The following is a 23548-nucleotide window of genomic DNA, read 5'->3' as shown; positions in this document are numbered from 1 at the left end:
TATAATTAAGGCAGTTCTGAAGGTGAAAGGGGGTGAAACACAGTATTAGTATGGTGTTACTAATAATCCTTTAGGTGAGTGTATTTGCAATAATGCACTGTGCATTAATATCATCGGATTTATTTGTTAAAAATGATTTATTATGCCATCTTCATTATACCCCACCCCAACTTACCACCTTGAATATTAAATATTTCAAATTGTAAACATATAAAACAAATTCCAAATGGTAAACATCTAAAACAATGTGAGCATTATCCAACACTGAAAAAACAAGAAAACATGTATTGTCCAATTTACTCAATCATATTATTTGTGATTTACAGGACAAAATTGTGTTTCTCTTCTTAACTTGATTTCTTAATGTAATTCTCTAAAATGTGCAATCTACTAGATTACATTATTTAGGGCGAATGTGAACCAATCAAGTACTCGAAAATAATTTTTGCTGAAACTATAATTCCCAGCATGCTTTGCTTGGGACTTATGCCGTGTTCCAGGCAACCCGTAAACCGGATGCGGTGTTTATTAAACAAATATACAAATAACGTAAAATAAAAGGTATAACAGCTTCTCTTTCCGTATGCACCGTTTTTTCTCCTCCGTTCCCCTCAAATAAGCAAGGAAGGAGTAAGCACATTTGGCGATAGAAATGATTGTAAATGAGTATAAGCCCCGTACGGTCCGCCATGCTTTGTTTACATCTAGCTACCACAATTCCTTGCGCTCAGGCAGTTTGCCGTGACTTTGCCTGGAACGCTACAAAGTCGTGCTTCGTGGTTTGAAGTCGTAACTTACATGCTCAAAAACCTGCCTGGAACGCAGCATTAACAAGGAGAGTAAAACATTTTGAAATTAAGTGCTATTTCATGTGCTTTTGAGCAAGACGAGCAAAGGGGGAGACTGGATAGTGTTTGATAGTGTTTAATGTTTGATTATGTTGGAATTATTAGAACAGTTTTAAATGTCACTGGGTTACCATTGTGGAGAAGAGAGCGTTTGCTTAGGCTGTGGACTGATACAGCACATGTTATTACTGCTTTGCCCAAAGAGCATTTCATGCTTAGCATTTAACATGCTAATATGTGCTATAGCTAATAGTTTGGAAGCTAGCTAGTAAAGTCTTATAATTTAGTCATGTGACACAAAAATATAAGATATTGAATGAATTAATTCCTTTAGGGAACCATATTAAGAAGATAATGTACAGAATACTTAAAAATTACTCATTCCATGATTTTAAAAATACGTGGACAAATTATGTTTATTTAACTTGATTGATTTTTGTGGAACCGATGTACAAGATTAAATCATGTAAATCCCTTTTTTTCAGTGAATGTTGTTTTTAAAGTAATTTCTATGGGGATTTTTAGGGGTGCAATCTGATGAGGTGTTATTTGGCTTTTGTAGACTAAACATATATTTATGGTATGTAAATCAAGTGAAAAATGATGAGTGTCTGATGATTAAATGCCGTTGTTATGGCTACTACCTCAATTTTTAGTTCATGTTTACAGCCATGCTTCAATCCACCTATTTTTATGGTCATTTTGGGATATCGCATTAAAAAAAACACTGGATGGAAGCGTCAAGATGCACATAAATTCTAAAAATGAGGTAGATTAATTTTTTCATACACTCACCTAAAGGACTATTAGAAACACCTGTTCAATTTCTCATTAATGCAATTATCTAATCAACCAATCACATGGCAGTTGCTTCAATGCATTTAGGGGTGTGGTCCTGGTCAAGACAATCTCCTGAACTCCAAACTGAATGTCAGAATGGGAAAGAAAGGTGATTTAAGCAATTTTGAGTGTGGCATGGTTGTTGGTGCCAGACGGGCCGGTCTGAGTATTTCATCTTGAAAATTTACAGAATAAACCCCTCGATGCGCAACAAAAAACTGTGATTTTGCCAGAACAGTCGATGTGATTTGATAACTGGACAAGGTGGACCAATCACATTGCACAGCAACATCTCGAATGTTAGTTTAGTCGTTCTGAAATGCCTGAGTCAAAGTCAAAAGTGATTCGGTATAATTCCCGCCCAAAAGCGCCTCACACGATTGTGTTCCCAAACACCAGGCATCCGAACGTAAGACAACATGACAGCGTTTATTGCATTTCGTCTGTACGCTCTGAGACGTCATTTATGATGTATGGAAAAAGAGCCACAGTCGCTTCCCTGATTGCAGCAACTTCTATTTTTATTACAGATATTTTGCGTCAGTTTCCCAGGAAGTTTCCCAGGATTCCAATGCAAACGCTGCTATATTTCCAATTTTATGCATCATTTAAATGTGCAACTTTGAATGGAAAGATGGGGCTACTGTCCCATTTTACTGCATGTGGGTCCCATTTAAATTCTGAACTTAACATAAAATGATGCACTTTTATCCCATACTGTACTGTAAAGAGTCAAATCAAGTCACCTCTATTTATATAGTGCTTTTTACAATACAGATTGTTTCAAAGCACCTTTACAATGATAACAGGAAAATAATGCAACAAAGTTTCGTCTGTACAGCCGCTCTGGAGAAGACAGTGATGTCATCGTCCAGCTCAGTTCAATTCTCATACAATGGTGTCAATGCGGGCAGATCAGTAATATAGTTGAATATTTAGTGTCCCCAACTAAGCAAGCCAAAAGGCGACAGTGGCAAGGAACCAAAACTCCCATCAGGGGACAGAATGGAGAAAAAAACCTCAGGCTCAGTCAGGGGGCCAGTTCTCCTCTGGCCAACAAACGAAAATGTATTTTATTGTCAACTCTATTGACAACTCAACACTCCTATAGCCTAATGTAGTAAGAATTATTTTTACAAGATAGATCACTTTTGTCCCTTCACCTAGTTTTTGCAAATTATCTGGGACGCTCGTCCTTTCACATGTTCAATAATGAGGGCGGTATTATTGAGCGTTCACTGTGCCACTTTACAGAACTCATTTATAATGAACTATTGCTACATGAGCTACTGTATGTTTAGTGTTGACTCATGGTGTACTACACTAAAACTGGACACTGAAGTCAGAATCTCCTGTTATGATCTCACCAAAGTAATGCTTTTTTTGGGTCTTTTTTCACCTTCTTTTTTTGGGTTAACACGTTGGTGGTGTCGTGACAGCTTACATATTTTACTGACAGATGACTCATAATGAAACATGTAATAACTCTCGTATATCGGAAAGCAGATGGACTAATTAAAGCTTATAGTCAGAGTGCAGTGCATGGTCTTGTGTAGCATATAACACACCTCAAAAATATTGCTGTCATCTCTGCACACTGTCTGAATACATTTCCAAATTGAAAGTGAGTCGGGCTTTGCTAGCCTGTTCCTCAAGTCAAAGCACTCTTTGTCTCTGAGTGACATTTTTCTGGCTATACTAAACAGAATGTGTTCATTGAGGTGTATGTCATTTGCTTCATGATGACAGATGGTGAACAAGAACATAAACTAAAAAGGTTGTGTACTTACATTATGCAATATTTTTCCTCAAGTGAATGAGGCAAAATAACATTATGCACTGCCCAAAGGTTTTTTTTATATATATATAAGCTGGACGCATTGCGGCAATGAGAATTTCAGCAAAAAATGCAGTAAAATAGAAAAATAATTAATTCCTGTGTTGAAATTAGTACCTTATGCACGGTAGAGTCTTTATTGTGATGTTTTTCTATATTTAAAATAATCACTGCTTTGGTGTTTCCTTAAATTGCATACATTTATGAAATATATAAGTACTATGTTCTACATTGACTGTGTGCCATACATTGACCGGATTGGCTGGAGATGATCTTTTCAGTAATCTTATATCATTTTTTATCTTAAATGGAGTGCAGGATAACCATTATGCTTAAGCTTTACTGGAGCATCTGGATGATATTGATAATAATATTGCATGTTTGCTCTGGGTATATTTGTGATATACCTGATGCTAATGTCACCTTTCAGACTACTTGTGTTTAGAAAGCTTAATAAACACATGCAAAACAGCCAAAAAGGAATATGCATTTATCCAGAACTGGGTGTGGGCACAGATTTAATATCACAAACAACACCCTGTGATGCTTAAATAGCTGCATGTTTTCCGGTTTGCTCCATTGTGCCGTGCAAAGTTGGAAGGGAATGAATGGAGCCTTTGTACAACACACAACTTCTGCTTTTGTAATCAAGTCCAAGAAACTAAATTGTCCTTCATGCTTTACTCTGAATGACTCCCTCTATTAGAAACCATTTGACAAATTAATAAAAAGAAAAAATGTAATTCCTTAATTTGCCAAATTTGAAATTCCAATTAAACGAACGTAACAACAGAACTTTTCTGTCGTATTGTGATGTACATCCAATGGATTAACAGAAAAGATTAAATGTAGGGCAGGGACTTGGCTCTATGAAATGGTTGTTGATTGGATTTTGAGATATGAACGGCATACGTTACCAGAGAGAAGTCTGACGTTTTTTTAAAAATTGCACAAATGAATTGTTCACAATGAGATCTATAACATGCATTTAGAAAGTTTTCATTTCATGCCGGATGCCGCCTTTAACAAATAACAAATATATGTTTCATAACTGTGCATTAAATATGAATTATTATACTGTAAAATATCATTTCAAAGTAAAAAAAAAAATTATTAGAGTATTACTATTTCAGTCTTTCTACTTACTATTTTCACATTTAATTCAATGTTACTAGTCATATTTGTAAAATTTACTAGCAATGTCTTAGAGAAAATTGTTTCAAAGTACACCATTTATTTTTTAATGTAGTAAGATTGTACATCATCTGAGTTTATTTTTCAGTAAGAGAATGACAGTACTGTACCCCAATGGCATGGCATGCACATACTAGTGATGCACCGATCATGATTTTACGTGGCCGATTCCGATACCGATTTTTTTCAAGAAAACTGGCCGATTCCGATTTCCAATTTTAAAAAAAAAAATTTTAACACAATAAAAGAATGAAAGTATACATGAACAAGATGTTTATTTGGTATTTAACAGGCTAAATTGGCTTTTGGCTAATGAAAACAAGTCCGCAATTTGAAATTAACAAGAAATTTAATTGGAAATTAAAAGACTGAAAGGTGAAATTAAAGGCAACAACTGCATATTCTGCAATCCAAACAAAGATGTTACTTAAATCAGCATTTGTTTTTAAATTCAGTGTACAGAAAAAAAGTCTTTACCAGTGAAATTAAATAAAACCAAAGTATATAATTGTTCCAAAATGTTAAATCAAATAATGTTTAGTGCAACGAAAAAAAACTAAGAAGGTGCTTTTTAAATCAAATTAAGTCAATGTAATTAAGGTAAAATAAAAGGTAACACTTTAGAATAATGGTCATTAGTTAACATTAGTTAATGTATTAACTAACATGAACTAACCATGAGCAGTACATTTGTTACTGTATTGGTTCATCTTTGTTAGCATTAGTTAATATAAATACAGCTGTTCATGGTTTGTTCATGTTAGTTCACAGTGCATTAACTAATGTTAACAAGATTTTAATAATACATTAGTAAATGTTGAAATTAACATTAACAAAATTAATAAACGCTTTATAAGTGCAGTTCATTATTAGTTAATGTTAACTAATTTAGTTAACCAATATTAACTAATGACCATTCTAAAGTGTTACCAAATAAAAATGATCATCCTATAGCAGGGTTTTTCCTGGGTCAAAAATGGTCTTCGGTGGTTTCTGACAGACATGGTCATCCACACACACAGTAAAGTCCTCTACCTACGTGATCTGTGAGCGCAATACTGACAATACATGTAAAATAAATGCAAAGAAACTTTTGTAATTTTTGCTTATCTTATTTTGACATCTGATATTATGTATGATCTCTACCTTGATGTTTGTTTCTTTTGATCCTCATTTTTACACTATTTAATGATAATTGTTTTGGTATAATCATATCATTATTAAAAAGTAGCATAAAAAATTTATAAATAGCCTAATTTTCTACCATATACAATTTAGTAAAATTATCAGCTAGCTAACAACTTTGTTCTGGTCTCACCTCACTCCAGTCTAAACTAAATTATATTTCACTACACATTGTCAACATAAATAAGCTGAATGACTGTGGATCATTAAACTAATTCTTACTATTCACTCTTGCTGAATTGGGTAAGCACACTTGTGTTCTCATTTCAGAGGAGTTCTGAGTAAATTAATAAACTGGTTCGTTAGTTCAAGTGTTGGACGGATCAGTTGTTCTAACCAGTCGTTAAAATGATTCGGTTCAAAGGAGTCATTGTTTCGCGAATCGGACATTAGCAGACGCGTTGTGTGTGCAGATGAAGCTGAGCTGAACAAACGCTCACTATCTGCACTTGTGCAGGGCGCGGAGAGGTAGGCTCGCGCAGGAAAGCGGCTCTTCCTCAGTTCTCCAGTTTCCGTTTGTAACACAATAGTGACATGTTCGCGAATGATTGCAATATAGGCGTATGTGCACGCGGGCGCACTTCCGGATAAATCGGCAGAAAAATAAAAAGAAAACCGGCCGGTTGCCGATCGCGCGCTAGAAGCAAAAACCGTCCGGTTCCGGTTTTTGGCCGGTCAACCGGTTCATCCCTAGCACATACCATTAAAGTGTTGTCTGGCTATCACCAGACCAAGCTCAATTTAAAGGTCCTGTTCTTCGTGATCCCATTTTTCAAACTTTAGTTAGTGTGTAATGTTGCTGTTAGAGCATAAATAATACCTGTAAAATTATAAAGCTCAAAGTTCAATGTCAAGCGAGATATTTTATTTAACAGAAGTTCCCTTTCAAAGCCTACAGCGAACGGCCAGTTTGTACTACATCCCTGTACTTCCTGCTTTAATGACGTCAGTAGAACAGTTTGTTGACTAACCTCCGCCCACAAGAATATGCAAAAAAGGGGGCGTGGTCTTGTTGCTCTCCCACGTGGAGAAGAGGAAGTGTTGCGTTCGGTTGCGTTTGTAGTGTGTTTGTCGCCATGTCGTCCAGACGCTGTTATTTTCATCCCGGAGTCAAATCACCTTTGTTTGGGCTTCAGGGATGCTGTACTTTGAGCGCATGCATCTCCCCGTTATGGTAAGAGGCGTGACCTTTCCGGTAACGTGCGCTAAGCTGCTGTCGAATCACAACACGGGAACCGCTGGCACAATCAGAACTCGTTACGCATTTCTGAAGGAGGGACTTCATAGAACAGGGAAATCTTTCAAGCCGTTTTGAGGACAGTGAAAACAGCGGTATACAGATAAGTAAATTGTGTGAAAAATACTGTTTTTTTACACGCGAAACATGAACACGTTATATTGCACACTGTAAACACAATCAAAGCTTCAAAAAAACAGGAAAAACGGGACCTTTAAGATTGAACATTGGTCTGGAGAGTCTGCACTGTATTTTCTACTGCACAAGAGGCATGATCAACGAGCATAAATTAAATGACTCTGTACACAATTGGATAGTCCTTTAACCAATTAGTCCACAAAAGGCGTGATAAACGAGTATAATTCAAATGACTCTGTACACAATTGGATAGTCCTTTAACCAATTAGTCCACAAGAGGCGTGATAAACGAGTATAATTCAAATGACTGTATGCAATTGGATAGTCCTTCAACCAATCAGACCACAAGAGTCTTGAAACACCTCTTGTGGTCTCTTGTGGTCTGATCAACCAATCAGACCACAAGAGGCGTGATCAATGAGCAACGACCCATCACTTCTCTATCCGTCATCGCGTTAAACCCGCCAATAGCGCGCCAGGTGGATAAGCCAATCTGTGATTGGTTCCCCCAAAAGTAGGGGTGCTCCGATTAATCGGCAACCAATCTCGATCGGTCGATTTGGGATGATTGATCGGCGGTCTCCAAAAAGGCCGATCTCATGAACCGATCGCATGCTGACGACACATAAAACCCGCGCCTGCCGTGAGAGCTAGGGCAAGATATGCAGCGACACCGTCTCATTCTCTTTCCAGCGCGGGTAAAATAATTGTAATGCTGAAGGTGAGGTACAATTCATATTTCTATATTAAATAACTCACGCAGTCATTTGAAAACTTTCTGTGGGACGTAAGTTCGCAAACAGCGCGCGTGAATCACCGCGTGCGCGCGCTCTCTCTCTCTCCCTCTCATAATGCTCAAATGGCTTCACATCAGCGCATCGCATGTGCTCTAAAATCGAGCTGCACAGTTGACACAGGATTTGCCACTTTGCACAATCGAGGCAGTGTCGCATCGTCACTAAAGTTTATCATTTGCATTTATTTTTAAGTCTTGCCAGTGTTCAAACCCCTCAGCACTCGCGCGCATGGTCTGGAGACACACACACACACACACACACACACAGGCCATCTCACAAAAAGCTTGCGAGTGCAAATTGCGCTGAAATGGTCAGATACACACAAATGTATGTATGACCGTATTGACGAGTATGCACGTAAACCCTGTCGTGACTCGCGAGTGAACGTTTGTGCAACTGCATGTAACCGTATCCGCGTTCGCTCTTAAAGTGACAGCTGTCGAATAAACTGCTGCTGTCTCTGAGTTTCTCTTTGTCTTGTGTTGTTTGATGAACCTTTATGACACTCACTGCTCTTGAATGACTAACTTTTGCAAAGTGTAAGGATTAATCTAATTTAATTTATTCAGGGAAGACCAATATTAATTTACATTTGATTTCTTATTAAATGTCTTTAGTATTTCTTACCTCACTACTAATGTAACCTACCTGAAAAATTGTTTTTAAAAACAAAAATGCACTGCATGATCAAATATTTAGGTGAGATAATTATATACATTTATTATATACATTTATTTGGGAAAGATGGCCTACAGTAGCCTTAAGTTAAGTTATCTCATTTTCTAAAATAAACACTTGGTTCTTCAAGATCTTGACTCAGTTAATTTAGAGTTAGTTTCATTTCTACAAATGGTGCAAACTCTGCAAGATTATAGATAAAAGATTGCCATTCCCCTGCCATTCTGTGATCGGCAGTGACCGGCAATCAGCAGATCATGATCTTGGTGATCGGTAATCGGTGATCGGCCCCAAAAATGCTGATCGGAGCATCTCTACCCAAAAGTGTAACAGAAGCAGTAGAAATTAATGTACAGGTTTCCAGACTGAGTTGCTGGGCGAAATCAAATCGCCGGCAGATCAGGCTGGGTTTACCCAGTCTAATTAAAGGGGTCATGAATTGAGAAATTAGCCTATTACTTATTTATTATGATGTTTTTGAATGTAAAAACCACGTGAACTTCATAAGTTGACCTCAGACAACAGTATAAAAAAGCCAGTTCATGACCCCTTTAATCGCCAAATGTTTGGTCATATAGACCTTATTCACAGCAGTGCCATCTTTGATTTTTAACAGGAATGAAAGCGAGGCTGTGAGGGATAGGCATGCATCTCTTCGGTGGGTTGTAATTTAATGTTTTTGGATTGTTCCGCTGACGAAACACTGCAAAATATCTTTCCAGTAAATTTCAGTAGACAAAAAACTCCAGACAATATGTGTTGTGGGAAATTCTAAGTCATCTATGAGCTTATACAGTTTTTTACAGTGAATGCCAATGGAAACACAGTAAGTCTATCCCTCACAGTGTCATGGAGTTGTTCTGAATAAGATCTATTGCAGAACGCGATTTCAACTGAGGGTTAAAAATAGGAACGCAATTTTGCCCCTACACCAGCGGCGGTCTGTACACTCCACTTCTGTACCCACAATCACTGTACTGTTTTGAGTAATTCATGTACACAAAAACCCTTGTGTGAGGCATAGTTCGATGCACAGTCGGTGCTCTGTGGATGAAAATACAAGGCATTATAAGACATACAGGGCCGTTTAGACTGAAACCACATACCGAAATGTAGCTGTGAATGTTTTTTGAATAGTGAATGAAATTCTGGAGGTGTTTCAAGACTCTGCGGCCTTGAGATATACAAGGTGGTCAAGCTAAAGGTCCGGACCCTTCTGAAACATTGTGCTCATATTTGAAAGCAGTAATGAATATATGTAGAATGGCATAGCTGACGTTCAGGTCCATGTGTCTCCACCCACATATTGCTCTTTTTCCTTATTTTGCCATTAAAGAATGGGTCGCTAGGTGAATTTTTGGGAGTAGCTAAATTGTTCCTGTTTCTTACAAATGTACATTACGGAATTTAGCTAAACAAATCCTGCTAGTAGTACATTTGTGTTTGAAGGAATAAATGGCAAATTTGTAACATCAAAGTAATGGATAAGATGTATTCATCTTACTGCACAATGCATGCGTGTATAACAAAACAAAGAATCCTAGTGTATGAAGAAATAAGGCCGAAATGAAAGCCATGTTCTCCAGTTCTGAAGGGCTTGCAGAATCACAGCCCTATGGACATAATGAGGACATACGTCTCATGGGAAGAAGCAGATGTCTGCTCAGATGCCACCACGTAAAAGCAGATTGCAGAAATCTCGTGGTGTAACATGAAAAGCTGCTGAAAATATTAAAAGGACCTTAAGAGTGAAATATGGAGGTTGGCACCTTTTACATTCAGTGGTTATGAATTGTGTTTTGTCAGGCTGAGGAAATCTGATAAAATGCCTGACTTTTATCTCTAATGTTCAGTATTGGCTCACTGGGAAAGAAGTTTTGATAAGGAAACATTACTGTGTACTTTGGAGAAAAGTATTGTGGGTTCAGAGTTGGATATAAGAAGCAGATAAGAGTGGCATTCCTATTTACAGACACTCTAAAGAACCCAAAATGGACCTAAAATACCTTTTACAGACCACTAATGTTTAAGGCCTCACTGTAAACCCGAATAAGTTGGCAAAACTCCAGTCAGTTAATATTAATCTTGCACAAAAAATAGTATATAACACTTAATTTTAGCTTTCCTATCCCTTTCGAGTGTCGTGGCAAAGCATGCTGGGAAATAGAAATCCCAGCCCAGTGTCAGTCAAATTTAAAGGGATACTTCACCGCTGGAAAGATGAATGTGTATTTAAATTGGGTCATTTATGTAGTAGAAATGTGAAAATATTTTTGAAGTTGGTGCCTTCTAGACTGAGAAAAGACAGAAAATGTATTTTTGGCTCATATGGGTGAAAGACAACAACTCCCAAAAAGCACTTCATTCGCTGCCCTACGAGGCCACTCCCAAGCCACACCTAGCGGTTATCACTTGCCCACCGTGGAACCACCCCCACCGTCATGTTCATTTTTATAATAATAAAATAATTTAGTTCAGTTAGAGAACAGACACTACAATTGAACGTGTGTGTGTGTGTTCAATACATCATGAGCCGAACGAGAGTCGCAGCGCAAACGCAGCAGGAGTCAGATTTAATTCATCACGAGAGTGAAGAGCTGAGCAGAGCATTCATTCACGGCCTCACAGTCATTCACAGTGCGAGTCCAGTCTGGATCGTTTTCACTTCATGCCTATGGAAGCTTAACTTTCATAGGAATTCATTGAGACCACTTGCTTTGCTCCGAACCGATCCGTTATGAATGCCTGAGCGGCCGTGCGCATTTACATTCTGTGAGTGAGATCACACCTCTATGGGCGGGTTGAAAACATGCAGAACTAGCTCCTACTACTGGCTGTAGTCTCTCTAGCCTCTGGCCAAAATAGCCTCCAATGATGCAAAATGACAATATTTGTGTCATCTGAGGCTTTTTTCCAGACAAAAAAATCTCAGGGGGATATGAGGGGGGGAAGCACGATCATTCGAATATACTACCGGGTTTCTACTGATACAAAGCTCAGTGCTAATCGCTGAAGTAACCCTTTGAGTTTGTCTAAATGAAAAGAAACAATGAATTAATTCAGATTACTTAAAATGTGTCAGTTTTGTGAACTCAAAAGAAAAAGAAAGTTCTAAATAATGGATTTGCTTGAACTAATTTGTTTAATTTAAGTTTACCCTACTCAAACCAATTAATTATTTTGAGCGTTAGGGTTTACAGTGCTGTTCACTCTAAGATGAAAGTTCAGTTCAAAAATTCAGAGTGATGAACATTTTAAACGCAATAATGTAGAAAAAGAGAGATGGCTGAGATATTACCAAAGAGAAAAAGCTCAGAGGAATATAATTGGAAGAAGAAGGGTTACTATCAGACAAGAGCTTTAGGACCGCGTTAATATTGGAAAAGCTTATTGGAGAGACAGACACCGAGGTTGTTTTGTTTCTGCTCGATATGTGAGTAACATGGTTTTTTTCTATTTCACAGAAGATATGCTGTTGTTGTTGAATCACAGCTGATTCATCCATACTTTGTCCTACATTGTTTTGTAGGGGGCGGAGCATAATGAAGGGAGGCGCATAATGAAAGAGAAAATCGCAACTTTTCATTTTCCGTCAGTCTTAGTACATGATGTAACTATACACATCAAAACATGTAAATAGGAAAATGTTGGCGTTATTTTGTCACTTATTGAGCGGTAGGCTAGCTGGAGCCCTTATAGCTCCAGTCTTTGTGCTAAGCTAGGCTAGCGTTGGGTGCATCAGACAGAGTTATGGCACACACGGAGATGAGAATGGTATGTATGGACTTATCTAACTCTGGGGGATACGGTGAATAAGCTAAAGTACCCAAAAATTGCAGTGTTCCTTTAAAATTTCACGTGTTTCTTCGCATCTTTAATGCGTCTGTTCAAATCATCAAGAACAGTTTTTTTTCTCAATAATGTGCTATGCATACACACTGTCATCTCCAAAAAAAAAAAAAAAAAAAAAACCTTTTAAAACTTCTTAATCTTGGTTGACTTGCTTTCATAATAAAATGCATGTATTTAAAATGAAAATTCTGTCTTTGATTATTCACCCTCATGTCGCTCTAAACCCATAAGACTTTGGTTAATCTTCAAAACACAAATGAATGAAACCTGAGAGATTTCTGTCTTTTCATTGAAAGTCCAGCTAACCAAAAATTAGAAGAACCAGAGAGGTCATAAATGCATCATAAAACAAATCCATGTGAATCGAGCAGTTTAATACAAGACTTGTGAAGAGACATGATCACTTTATATGATTAACAGATTTAATTTACTAAACCATTTGAATCAAATATGGATTTGTTTTACAACGCCTTAACAACCTTTTTAAATCTTCTAAGTTTCGAATCCCTAGACTTTCAATGGAGGGACAGAAGCATCTCGGGTTTCGTTAAAAAAATCCTAATTTGTGTTTTGAAGATTACCAAAGTCTTATGAGTTTGAATGAGGGTGACAGAATTTTAGTTTTTGGGTGAACTGTCTCTTTAATGAATCAATGCCATATCTGTCTTGTTTTAGTTGCTTGGAGTGGCTTTCCTTGGAATCGGACTGTGGGCATGGAGTGAGAAGGTGAGGAAAAAACAGTATCTAATGCATAATTCATAAAACTCATCTTTATTTGATAAGCATCTTAATGCACATGTGAAGAGATGTCCCATGTTTCTTCACATGAAATACATGAGCTGCTGCAGACCTAGAATTCTACATAGGATAACATTTCTCATTTAGTTTAATATATATATAGAATATAGATATATATTCATTATTTTAATACTTAAAGTTAAACTAAATGAGAAATGTTATCTTGGCAACTAGCTGAAATAAAAATGATATAACGTTTTTTTATTTTTTTTATTTCAGTTAACTTTTATTATTATTTTATTTATCTACCAATGTACAATTTAGGGTGGACCACAAAAATACATATTGGGACAGTTTAATATAAGACTGAAAATATTATTTCTCCATATGTTCTTTTACACACAAAATTATGTATAAACACACTTGGACATATTGTCTGTGTCTGTGTAACATATAGATCCACTGGAGGCAAATGTTCAGAACCCATGTGCAGCATTTATTTATCCAAACATAAATCCTAACATAACTCAAAACTTGGCAAAACAACAAACAAAACTTGGCTTGACAATAAACTTGGCTTGATTAAACATAACAGACTTGAGAACACTCACCACCAACGGGTACAACGTTAATAACAGACTAAGACACATGGCAAACATGAGGGCTTAAATACACACACAGACTAATGACAAGACAAACTAGAAACATGACAGTAAACTTGATGAACTAAACACATGAAACATGAACCAACACCAAAACACCATGTGACAGTCTGTGTCTGTGTGTAAGCTTCGTCAATGTGGGGTTTGCATTTTCTGTGCCCTATTTGTAACTTTTAAAGTACACAAGTGGACATATTTGCACAAATTTGTATCTGCTGTAATTGCAAACAGTCACGTTTTCAAGGTTCTGGGAAGTAATTAAGCTAATTAAAGCCCAGTCTGCTCTCTCTCTCTCTCTCTCTCTCTCTTCCTCAGGGAGTTCTCTCGAACATCTCCTCCATCACAGATCTGGGTGGATTTGATCCTGTGTGGTTGTTTTTGGTGGTAGGAGGGGTGATGTTCATCCTGGGTTTTGCAGGCTGTATCGGGGCCCTGAGGGAAAACACCTTCCTGCTCAAATTTGTACGTTTTTCACGTTTTGATTCTTATTAGGAGTAGCCTCATGCAAAACAGATTTTTTAATGCCTTTTCAACACTTAAATGCATGGGTGTTTGAGCAATTGTTATTGCATGCTTTGGGTCATCGGTATATACAAGCATTTTAGAGAATTAGGAAATACTAAAATAGGATATATTTTGATATTTTATTTTTTTACTTGTAAATGCAACAAATGAAGAATGGGATTCATTACTTCTGTTCTGTGCTTATATATTATGACAACTGGATGTCAAACACATTGAACTATGCATACTGTAGGAGAACACTGTTCATAACAAACAGTGCATTGTTCACTTATCTTACACCAATCCATGCATGTCTCAAATAACATGGATAAATAAATGCACTTTATTTTTCTATTGACTCACAAAAATGAAACTACTGTCAATTAATTTTTGTAACAATAATTAGTTAATAAGTCGACATTTACTTAATTTACACTACTATAATCTGAGCTCACTGAGGTCTTACATTTTTTAAATAAAGTACTCAATTTTTGGTGACACCTTACAATAAGGTCCCATTAGTTAACTTTAGTTAATGCATAAACTGTCAATGAACAATATATATGTTATATTTGTCTTTGTTAAAGGGATTCCCAACCTGTGTGAATTTCTTTCTTCTGCTGAACAAGAATATGGGTAACCAAACAGTTGACAATACATAGGGAAAAATACTATGGAAGTCGACGGTGCCCATCAGCTGTTTGATTACCGACATTCTTTTAAATATCTTCTTTTGTGTTCGGCAGAAGAAAGAAATTCATACAGGTTTGGAACAACTTGAGGCTGAGTAAATGATGACAGAATTTTCATTTCTGGGTGAACTATCCCTTTCATTTTTGTGTATTTGTCTTCTCCTCTCCCAGTTTTCTGTGTTTCTGGGGATAATCTTCTTCCTGGAGCTGACTGCCGGCGTCCTGGCCTTTGTCTTTAAAGACTGGATTAAAGATCAGCTCAACTTTTTCATCAACAACAACATACGAGCCTACAGAGATGACATTGATTTACAGAACCTCATCGACTTCACTCAGGAATATGTAAGACTCAAGGCCAGAGCACAGAGATTGCTCATGTTTCAAATACAAAGGCAGAGAAAATACACTAGGAAGTGAAAATGAGGAAAGGCGTAAACAAGATGAAAGAGAAATGAAAAGTGTGTTGGTGTGTGCGCGCACAGGAGAAAAAAGCAAACGATCAGTTTATCTGTGCCACATGTCATCACAGAAGTGCACACAGGCAGTTCCCATAGAAACAGCATGACTTGATGATTCCTTATCCACTGTCAGCACTCACAGAAATCCCTGTCTGTTCACATTTCTCTTTCTTAGAATTGTAAGTTGTCTGCTCGGAACTGTATTTGTTTCGAGGCCATTGAAGCTATAAAAAAATGACAACATTTAGAAAGTTAATGGGTCATTATTTGGAAATGGTGCCATTTTGGCCTGTTTTTTTTTCCATTGAACTTTAAGAAATCTTTTTTTTTTTCACATCAGGCATAAATTAGAGTAGTGGTCATCAAATATATCTAGAGACACTATATAGAGACATAAGCCGCTTTTCCACATAACGGTTCCAGTTATATTTCCACTTGAGCCTGGTACGGCACGGTATGATTACAAACCGTTCTCGGACAGAACCTTGCTGAACTGTGCCAAAGAATATAAATATAGAAAGATGGTTCACTCCTATTACTTATGAACAGGAGAAACTGCAATTCGCAATATGGTGCAATACGTCCCGCCTTCTAGGTAAAAGAGCCAATCGCTGCTTGGTAAAGTCACTGCAGCTGCAGTTAGAAGCTTGGGTTACCATACCATACCAAACCAACTTTATTTGTTAAGCACTTTACAACAACCATAGTTGACCAAAGTGCTGTACAGAAAAAACATATGTACAATTAATAACCACACAATAAAAGCATTCAAAGTAACAAATTAAATCAAGTAAATATAGTCGACATCTTACTAGGTGTCAAATGCCAAAAAGAAAAGATGGGTTTTAAGAAGGGTTTTAAAAACAGTTAGAGAAGAGGCCTGCTTAACATGCAAAGGCAATTCATTCCATAGTTTTGGGGCAGACACAGCAAAGGCACGGTCCCCTCTGAGCTTACGCTTAGTTTTCCCCATAGAAATCCCATAGATTTCTATGGGTTCCCATAGAAATCTGAGACTCTATTTACATCTCATATCGTCTGTAAAGTCTTGCACTATTAAGGCAACGACTGACACATTTGTATTACATGCTCCGTTATCAGCCTCGCAGTGGAAAAGGAAACCATATCCGTACCAGCTGGGACGTATCGGCACAGAATGGGACGATTAAGCAAAGAGAATGGTTTGGCGCGACGGTGGAAAATCTTATTATTCTAACTGAATGTATTGATTACATTTACGTAAGAATTTGAAGTGCTGTAAACAATCATGAAATCAGTATCATCAAAATCCATCTTTGCATTGCAGAGGCAGCACATAGGCTGTATCTGATGTGGCATTTAGATGATGTAAGCATGTAAGCCAATGTGACTAAGAGCATGTCTACACCGGACGCAAGCGGCACGGTGTGACAAATATAATATAACCCATTATAATCAATGATGTTGTCTACACTGGAAGTCACTGTCTTAATGAATGAGTCATTGAATAATTATTCAACCAATTTGTTTAAAATGGCTGATTTATTCAATAACGAAGTAAGTGACTGTTTTTATGATTGAGCCATTAGCTATGTTTTCATCTAAAGAATTTAACTTATGCGCAAAATGGGAATATCGCATAAAACATTTGCGAATAAAGCAGCGTTTCCTTCCAGTGAGTCTTAGAGAACAAAATCCTGATAAACTGGTGCTGAATATCACCAAAGACTTTATATACCTATAGGAAGACGGTGCACTCTGATTACTCATAAATGAGAGAAAGTGCAAGGCCCAGGATGGCAAAGAGCCAATCGTTGATTAGTAAAGTGATCGCGTCACTGCAGCTGCTGTTAGAAGCTCAGGTTACTATAGAAATAGGCAGTGTTCTGAGACGCGCGTTTAGGATTGCGCATTAGCTTTGTCCAGGCTGAAAACTGCTGGACAGTTGTTGTCAGATTTCATTGGTGATTTCAAATGTGAAATTTAATCGAAAGCTTGGTGAACAGTTTTGGAGAATTTTATGTTTCTCCATTCAAAGAGATATATCTCTATATACCTATAGGAGCTGCACTTGCATGCCCGAGAGGCGTTTCCAAGATGGCTGCCGAGTGAAATTACTTGCCTTAAAGGGATAGTTCACCAAAAAATGAAAATTAGCCCATAATTTACTCACCCTCAAGTCATCCTAGGTGTTATGACATTCTTCTTTCAGATGAATAAAATCGGAGTTATATTACAAAAGTCCAGGCTAATCCAAGCAGTAGAATTGGATTCATAGTTGCTCTGTATTTGAAGTCCATAAAAAGTGCATCTGCCCATCAAATAACGTGCTCCACGCGGCTCCGGGGTGTTAATAAAGGCCTTCTGAAGCGAATCGATGCGTTTGTGTAAGAAGATATCCATATTTAAAACTTTATCAATTAAACTTTCGGCCGACCGCCTTCCCTGTTCAATTTATGGAAAAATTGTTGAAAGTTCCCCTGCCGATCGAAAGACTAACTCGACCAGGTAGGCTCGTCATGACGTCACGTACGCATCTTGAGTTTCACTTTCAACATTCAACACTTTTCCACGGAAGGCGGTCGGCCGAAAGTTTACTTGATAAAGTTTTAAATATGAATATTTTTCTTACACAAACGCATCGATTCGCTTCAGAAGGCCTTTATTAACACCCCAGAGCCACGTGGAGCACGTTATTTGACGGACAGATGCACTTTTTATGAACTTCAAAAACAGAGCAACTATGAATCAAATTCTAATACTTGGATTAGCCTGGACTTTTGTAATATAACTCCGATTTTATTCGTCTGAAAGAAGAATGTCATATACACCTAGGATGACTTGAGGCTGAGTAAATTATGGGCTAATTTTCATTTTTGGGTGAACTATCCCTTTAAAGGGACTTTGATACCACTAAGAAAAGTAGGAGAAGTTATATAATAATTAGTATATAATAAATTACTTGCGTCTCAGAGCGCACAGACGAAACGCATTTCGGAGGAAGACAGTTCTGGAAGGTAATTATACCTAACCACTTTGATGACAGACTTTGCTCTGGCATTTCAGAACAACCAAAACAGCATTTCAGATGCTGTGCAGAAAGATCAGTCCGCTGGTTACTCCAGTCATGCCGTCACATCACGTAAATTAATGTGATATTTTTTTTATGCGCATCGAGGAATTTATTCTGTAAATGTGTTTCCATCGTAGTTTATGCACATGTTATTTTATCGGATACCATTTTTTTCATTTTTTATGCACATTTTTAGAATTTATGCGCATGATTGCCGTTTCCATCCTGCAGTTTTTTATGTGATATCCCAAAATGCGTATAAAAATAGGTGGATGGTAACATAGCAAATGAAATCGATTTGTTGAAAAAAGTAGATTACTGTGGAAACATCCGTTTTAATAACATTTGAAACGTTTTGGAGTTGAATGTTGCTGGGTTAAAAGTGAAAGCATTGCACATTTTTTTTGTCAATATTCTTGTGTTTGTGTCACAGACTAATTTTTTTGTGTTCAAAAATGATTCTGATGAAAAAACATGGTTGATGTCGCTCACACTAGGTAATATATTCAATACAAAGTAACCCATTCAAATGTCTTGACTGATACTCGGTTAACAGAGTGACATGTATCATAGATTATAAAATGTGACAAAGTTCAGTTTCCTTTTAATGATATAAGTAGTAGGCCACACTTGTTTCCTGAGAAAAAAATTGTACCGCAGTCCCACACTGCACAACTGCAGCTTACATTGTTGCTTTTTTTCACTCCAGCTTTATGCTCTGTACTGCAGATCCGCTTCCAGCACATGACTTTCCTCAGGACAGATTTAATTAGATGCCAGAGTCAGACAGATGCTGTCATGTTATTTCCTTGCCGACCTTGTATGATAAAGAAGACAGACACAGCAAAGCACTGCATGTCAACATCAAATACTAGTGAAATGGAAGAACATGGGGGGATCGTGGCTTTCTTTTTTTTAAGGAGCAGCTGCTGTATGCCACATCTGTGACATTGATGTGTATTAAACAGATTAAGTCAAATGCATTTAATGCATCAGTACTTTCACTGTACGTCCTAATAGACATACTCTCTAATAATGTCTCTAATATTCCTAATTATTGCAATTTTATGATGAAAGTGCATTTCAGATTGTAATGTATACAATACAATATTTTTGTTTCTTTAGTGGGATTGTTGTGGGGCGTTTGGAGCAAATGACTGGGACCTCAACATCTACTTCAATTGCACAGACAGCAACCCCAGTCGAGAAAAATGTGGCGTGCCCTTCTCTTGTTGCACCAAAGACCCAGCGGTAAGAGATTCATTTATAGGGAAACTCATATAGATATAAATGTTGTGTGATTTGTAACTCAATTTCATTTTAAAAGGTTTAATTTAAAGGTTCCTTGTTTTTGTTTTAGAGGTCTCCTACAACAGGTTTCTCATAATATACATTGCAGCATCACCTAATTTCTCACAGTGTCTGAAACGGTTCACTAAAGGATTCGTTTTTTTTAAACCCCTCCTTTCCGAGTGCCTACTCTTCTCTGATTGGTCAGATGGCCCTGTCTGTTATGATTGGTCTACTACTTACAGTGCGTTAAGTCGTCACCTTTATTTATATAGTGCTTTATAAAATCCAGATTACAGTGATAACAGGAAAATTATGCATTTCGGCTGTTGTTCTGCTGAAGTCGGTTCAGTGTTGTTTCAGTTATGTTGTAGAGATCATCAATTATTAAAGGGTTAGTTCACCCAAAAATGAAAATAATGTAATTTATTACTCACCCTCATTCCGTTCCACACCCGTAAGACCTCCATTCATCTTCGAAACACAAATTAAGATATTTTTGTTGAAATCCAAAGGCTCAGTGAGGCCTCCATAGGGAGCAATGACATTTACACTCTAAAGACTACACAAACCTACACTAAAAACATATTTAAATCAGTTCATGTGAGTACAGTGGTTCAATATTAATTTTATAAAGCGACGATAATATTTCTGGTGCGGCAAAAAAAACAAAATAACGTATTGTATAGTGATAACCAATTTCAAAACAAGCTTCGGAGCGCATCGAATCAGCGTGTCGAATCATGATTCGCATCGCGAGTCAAACCGCCAAACTGCTGAAATCACGTGACTTTGGCGCTCCGAACCACTGAATCGACTCGCTGATTCTGTGCGCTCCGAAGCTTGTTTTGAAATCGGTTATCAATATATAAGTCGTTATATTTTTTTTTTTGGCACACCAAAAATATTCTCGTCGCTTTATAATATTAATATTGAACCACTGTACTCACATGGACTGATTTATATGTTTTTAGTACATTAATGGATCTTAAAGGCCTTTGCACACTGAGTCCGATATTCGCATGCGAAATTTTCGCACGTCAAAAAATTAATTCGACCACACGTTAACGTTATGTCAGTCACGCTTGCACACTGCCTCCGAAACTTTCATCCGTCAAAAAACAATTCGGAACAGGTTCGATTTTCTGTGTTTTTCGCATCCGTTTTTCCCATCTACAGTGCTGATGCCCAACCTAAACTGCTGGCAATGGTGGTGAATGAATCGCCAGTGCTCAGATACCTACAATTATATATAGCCTACAAATATTATTGTATCAAAAATACTACTAATATTATTATATCACAGCTATAATTATGGCACACCAAGTCCCTGTTAACCGTGTGTGTGTGTGTGTGTGTGTGTGTGTGTGTGTGTGTGTGGATCCCTAGGATCAATTGATTCACGGAAATTGGTGGTCTTCTTTTTAATATGTGGCTCCAGTATCGCTAGCAAAGCATCAAACTGAGCCACTGACATTCTAAAGTAAACTTTGAATCGGTCTGGATAATCCCGCAGCTCCTTGATAAGGAGGTGGAACTCTCCTTCCTCTCTACGCGATCGCAGGAGTGGATGATGGACCCATTAATTCCTCTTTCTTTTTCTCTTTTTAAGAAGAGAGAGGACAAAACAACTCATCCTCACTTCTTCAAGACGGCATTTTGTATTGTTTTGCGTTTTTTTCGTAACGCATTCATTAATACGCATTGGACTCAGTGTGCAAGGTCTCTGTGCGTGACGAATTTTTCGGATCACTAATACGAAAAAACGCATGCGAAAATTTCGGACTCAGTGTGCAAAGGCCTTAAGAGTGTAAATTGCTTTGCCCCTATGGAGGCCTCACTGAGCCTTCAGATTTCAACAAAAATATCTTAATTTGTGTTCCGAAGATGAACGGAGGTCTTAAGGGTGTGGAACGGCATGAGGATGAGGAATAAATTACAATATTTTCATTTTTGGGTGAACTAACCCTTTAACCCTTAATCGTCCCTTGGGGTCCAGCTGACCCCACTGGACTTTTCCTCCATTTTGTTCCTCCATTTTGCTCCAAGTGTTCCCTTCATCTCAGGGCCATGAGACTCTGTGACTTTTCCTAAATAATCTATCTAAACATGCACAAAAAATCTGGGCTTGATTTGGTTGTTCTAAAGGTGTGTAAAAAAAAATTTACCGTTTAAGTCCCTCGGGGTCAGATTGACCCCACATTGAAAATGAATGGGAAAGTGTAAAAAATAAAAAATAAATCACTTTTTTTGTCAAATTTTTTTTACTAAATCCAGTATAAATCTGAAAATTTCCACATTTATATCAAGGTCTGGTCCTAGAGCATAAACACAAAGTAGAACGAACTTTCTGTCTCATACACACACGCACACACACACACACACAAACACACACATGTGTGTGACTGCAACAGAGAGCATTTTTATAGAAACTGGCAAATAAAATCAACAAAACTGGCATAAATCTGCAAGATTTTCATTCATAAATGAAGTACTAATACTAGAGCACAAATGCAATATGGAACAAGCATGTTCACTCACACGCACACACACACAAACACAAACACAGGTGTCTGGAGCATTTTCTTGGATTTTGGCAATGAATGGGAAAATGTAAAAAATGCTTTTTTTTCACTTTGTTTGTAAAAAAAATCAACTAAATCCAGTATAAATCTGAAAATGTCTACATTTATATCAAGATCTGGTCCTAGAGCATAAACACAAAGTGGAACGAACTTTCTGTCTCATACACACACGCACACACACACACACACACACAAACACACACATGTGTGTGACTGCAACAGAGAGCATTTTTATAGAAACTGGCAAATAAAATCAACAAAACCGGCATAAATCTGAAAAAATTCCATACATAAATGAAGGACAAATACTAGAGCACAAATGCAACATGGAACAATCATGAGAAAGAGAGGGAAAAGGGCAAATAAAAGAAAGATGAAAGGCAGCTTAACTTTTGCATAACTTCCCTATGGACCTCTATTGGATAATGTGGTCATTGCACTCTCTTTCTCTTTAACTATAATTCCTAAAGTTTTTCCACAAACCTACAGATGGCGGTATTCTATCCCTAACACATAGAGCAATGTCCAAAAACTATTTATATTTATTTAAGATCATCATTCAAGTGATTTTTTCATAAAAAAATAATTTTTAATGAGCCAATTTATGACATAGTTACGTATTTGTGCAGTAAATAGGTAAAAAACTACCAAATACCCACAAAAACACAGCATAAATGTATAGTTGAGAAGTAAATAAAAAAAATGATATATAGTTTTCCATGTAAAAAAATGTATATTTCCTTATGCAATCGCTCTGTAAAAGTTTGGGGTCTATCTGACCCCAAGGGACTCAAACGTAAACCCTACTTGAGGGGCGATTAAGGGTTAAAGGAACACGCCGACTTTTTGGGACTTAAGCTTATTCACCGTATCCCCCAAAGTTAGATAAGTCCATACATACCATTCTCATCTCCGTGCGTGCCATAACTCTGTCTGACGCACCCACCGCTAGCCTAGCTTA

At 37.3% G+C, this 23548-nt stretch overlaps 1 protein-coding gene across 4 annotated transcripts in view; it reads left to right on the top strand.

Annotated features, from left to right (window-relative positions):
- The window catches only part of tspan5a (tetraspanin 5a), a 46797-nt gene that overhangs the window by 4494 nt on the left and 18755 nt on the right, over positions 1-23548 (top strand). For all 4 annotated transcript variants that reach the window (XR_013815979.1, XR_013815980.1, XR_013815981.1 and 1 more), the window contains exons 2-5: positions 13282-13332; positions 14322-14468; positions 15374-15544; positions 19838-19963. Coding sequence is in view for 1 of the 4 variants with exons in the window: in XM_079809441.1 (XP_079665567.1) it covers positions 13282-13332; positions 14322-14468; positions 15374-15544; positions 19838-19963 (495 nt within the window). In the remaining 3 variants the exon portion in view is untranslated. The remainder of the gene's footprint in view (positions 1-13281; positions 13333-14321; positions 14469-15373; positions 15545-19837; positions 19964-23548) is intronic.

The sequence above is a fragment of the Gobio gobio genome, assembly GCF_949357685.1.
Source record: "Gobio gobio genome assembly, chromosome: 2".
Taxonomy (NCBI): Eukaryota; Metazoa; Chordata; class Actinopteri; order Cypriniformes; family Gobionidae; genus Gobio; species Gobio gobio.
The sequence above is the reverse complement of the archived record's forward strand: the minus strand, read 5'-3'. Positions and strand labels throughout refer to the sequence as shown.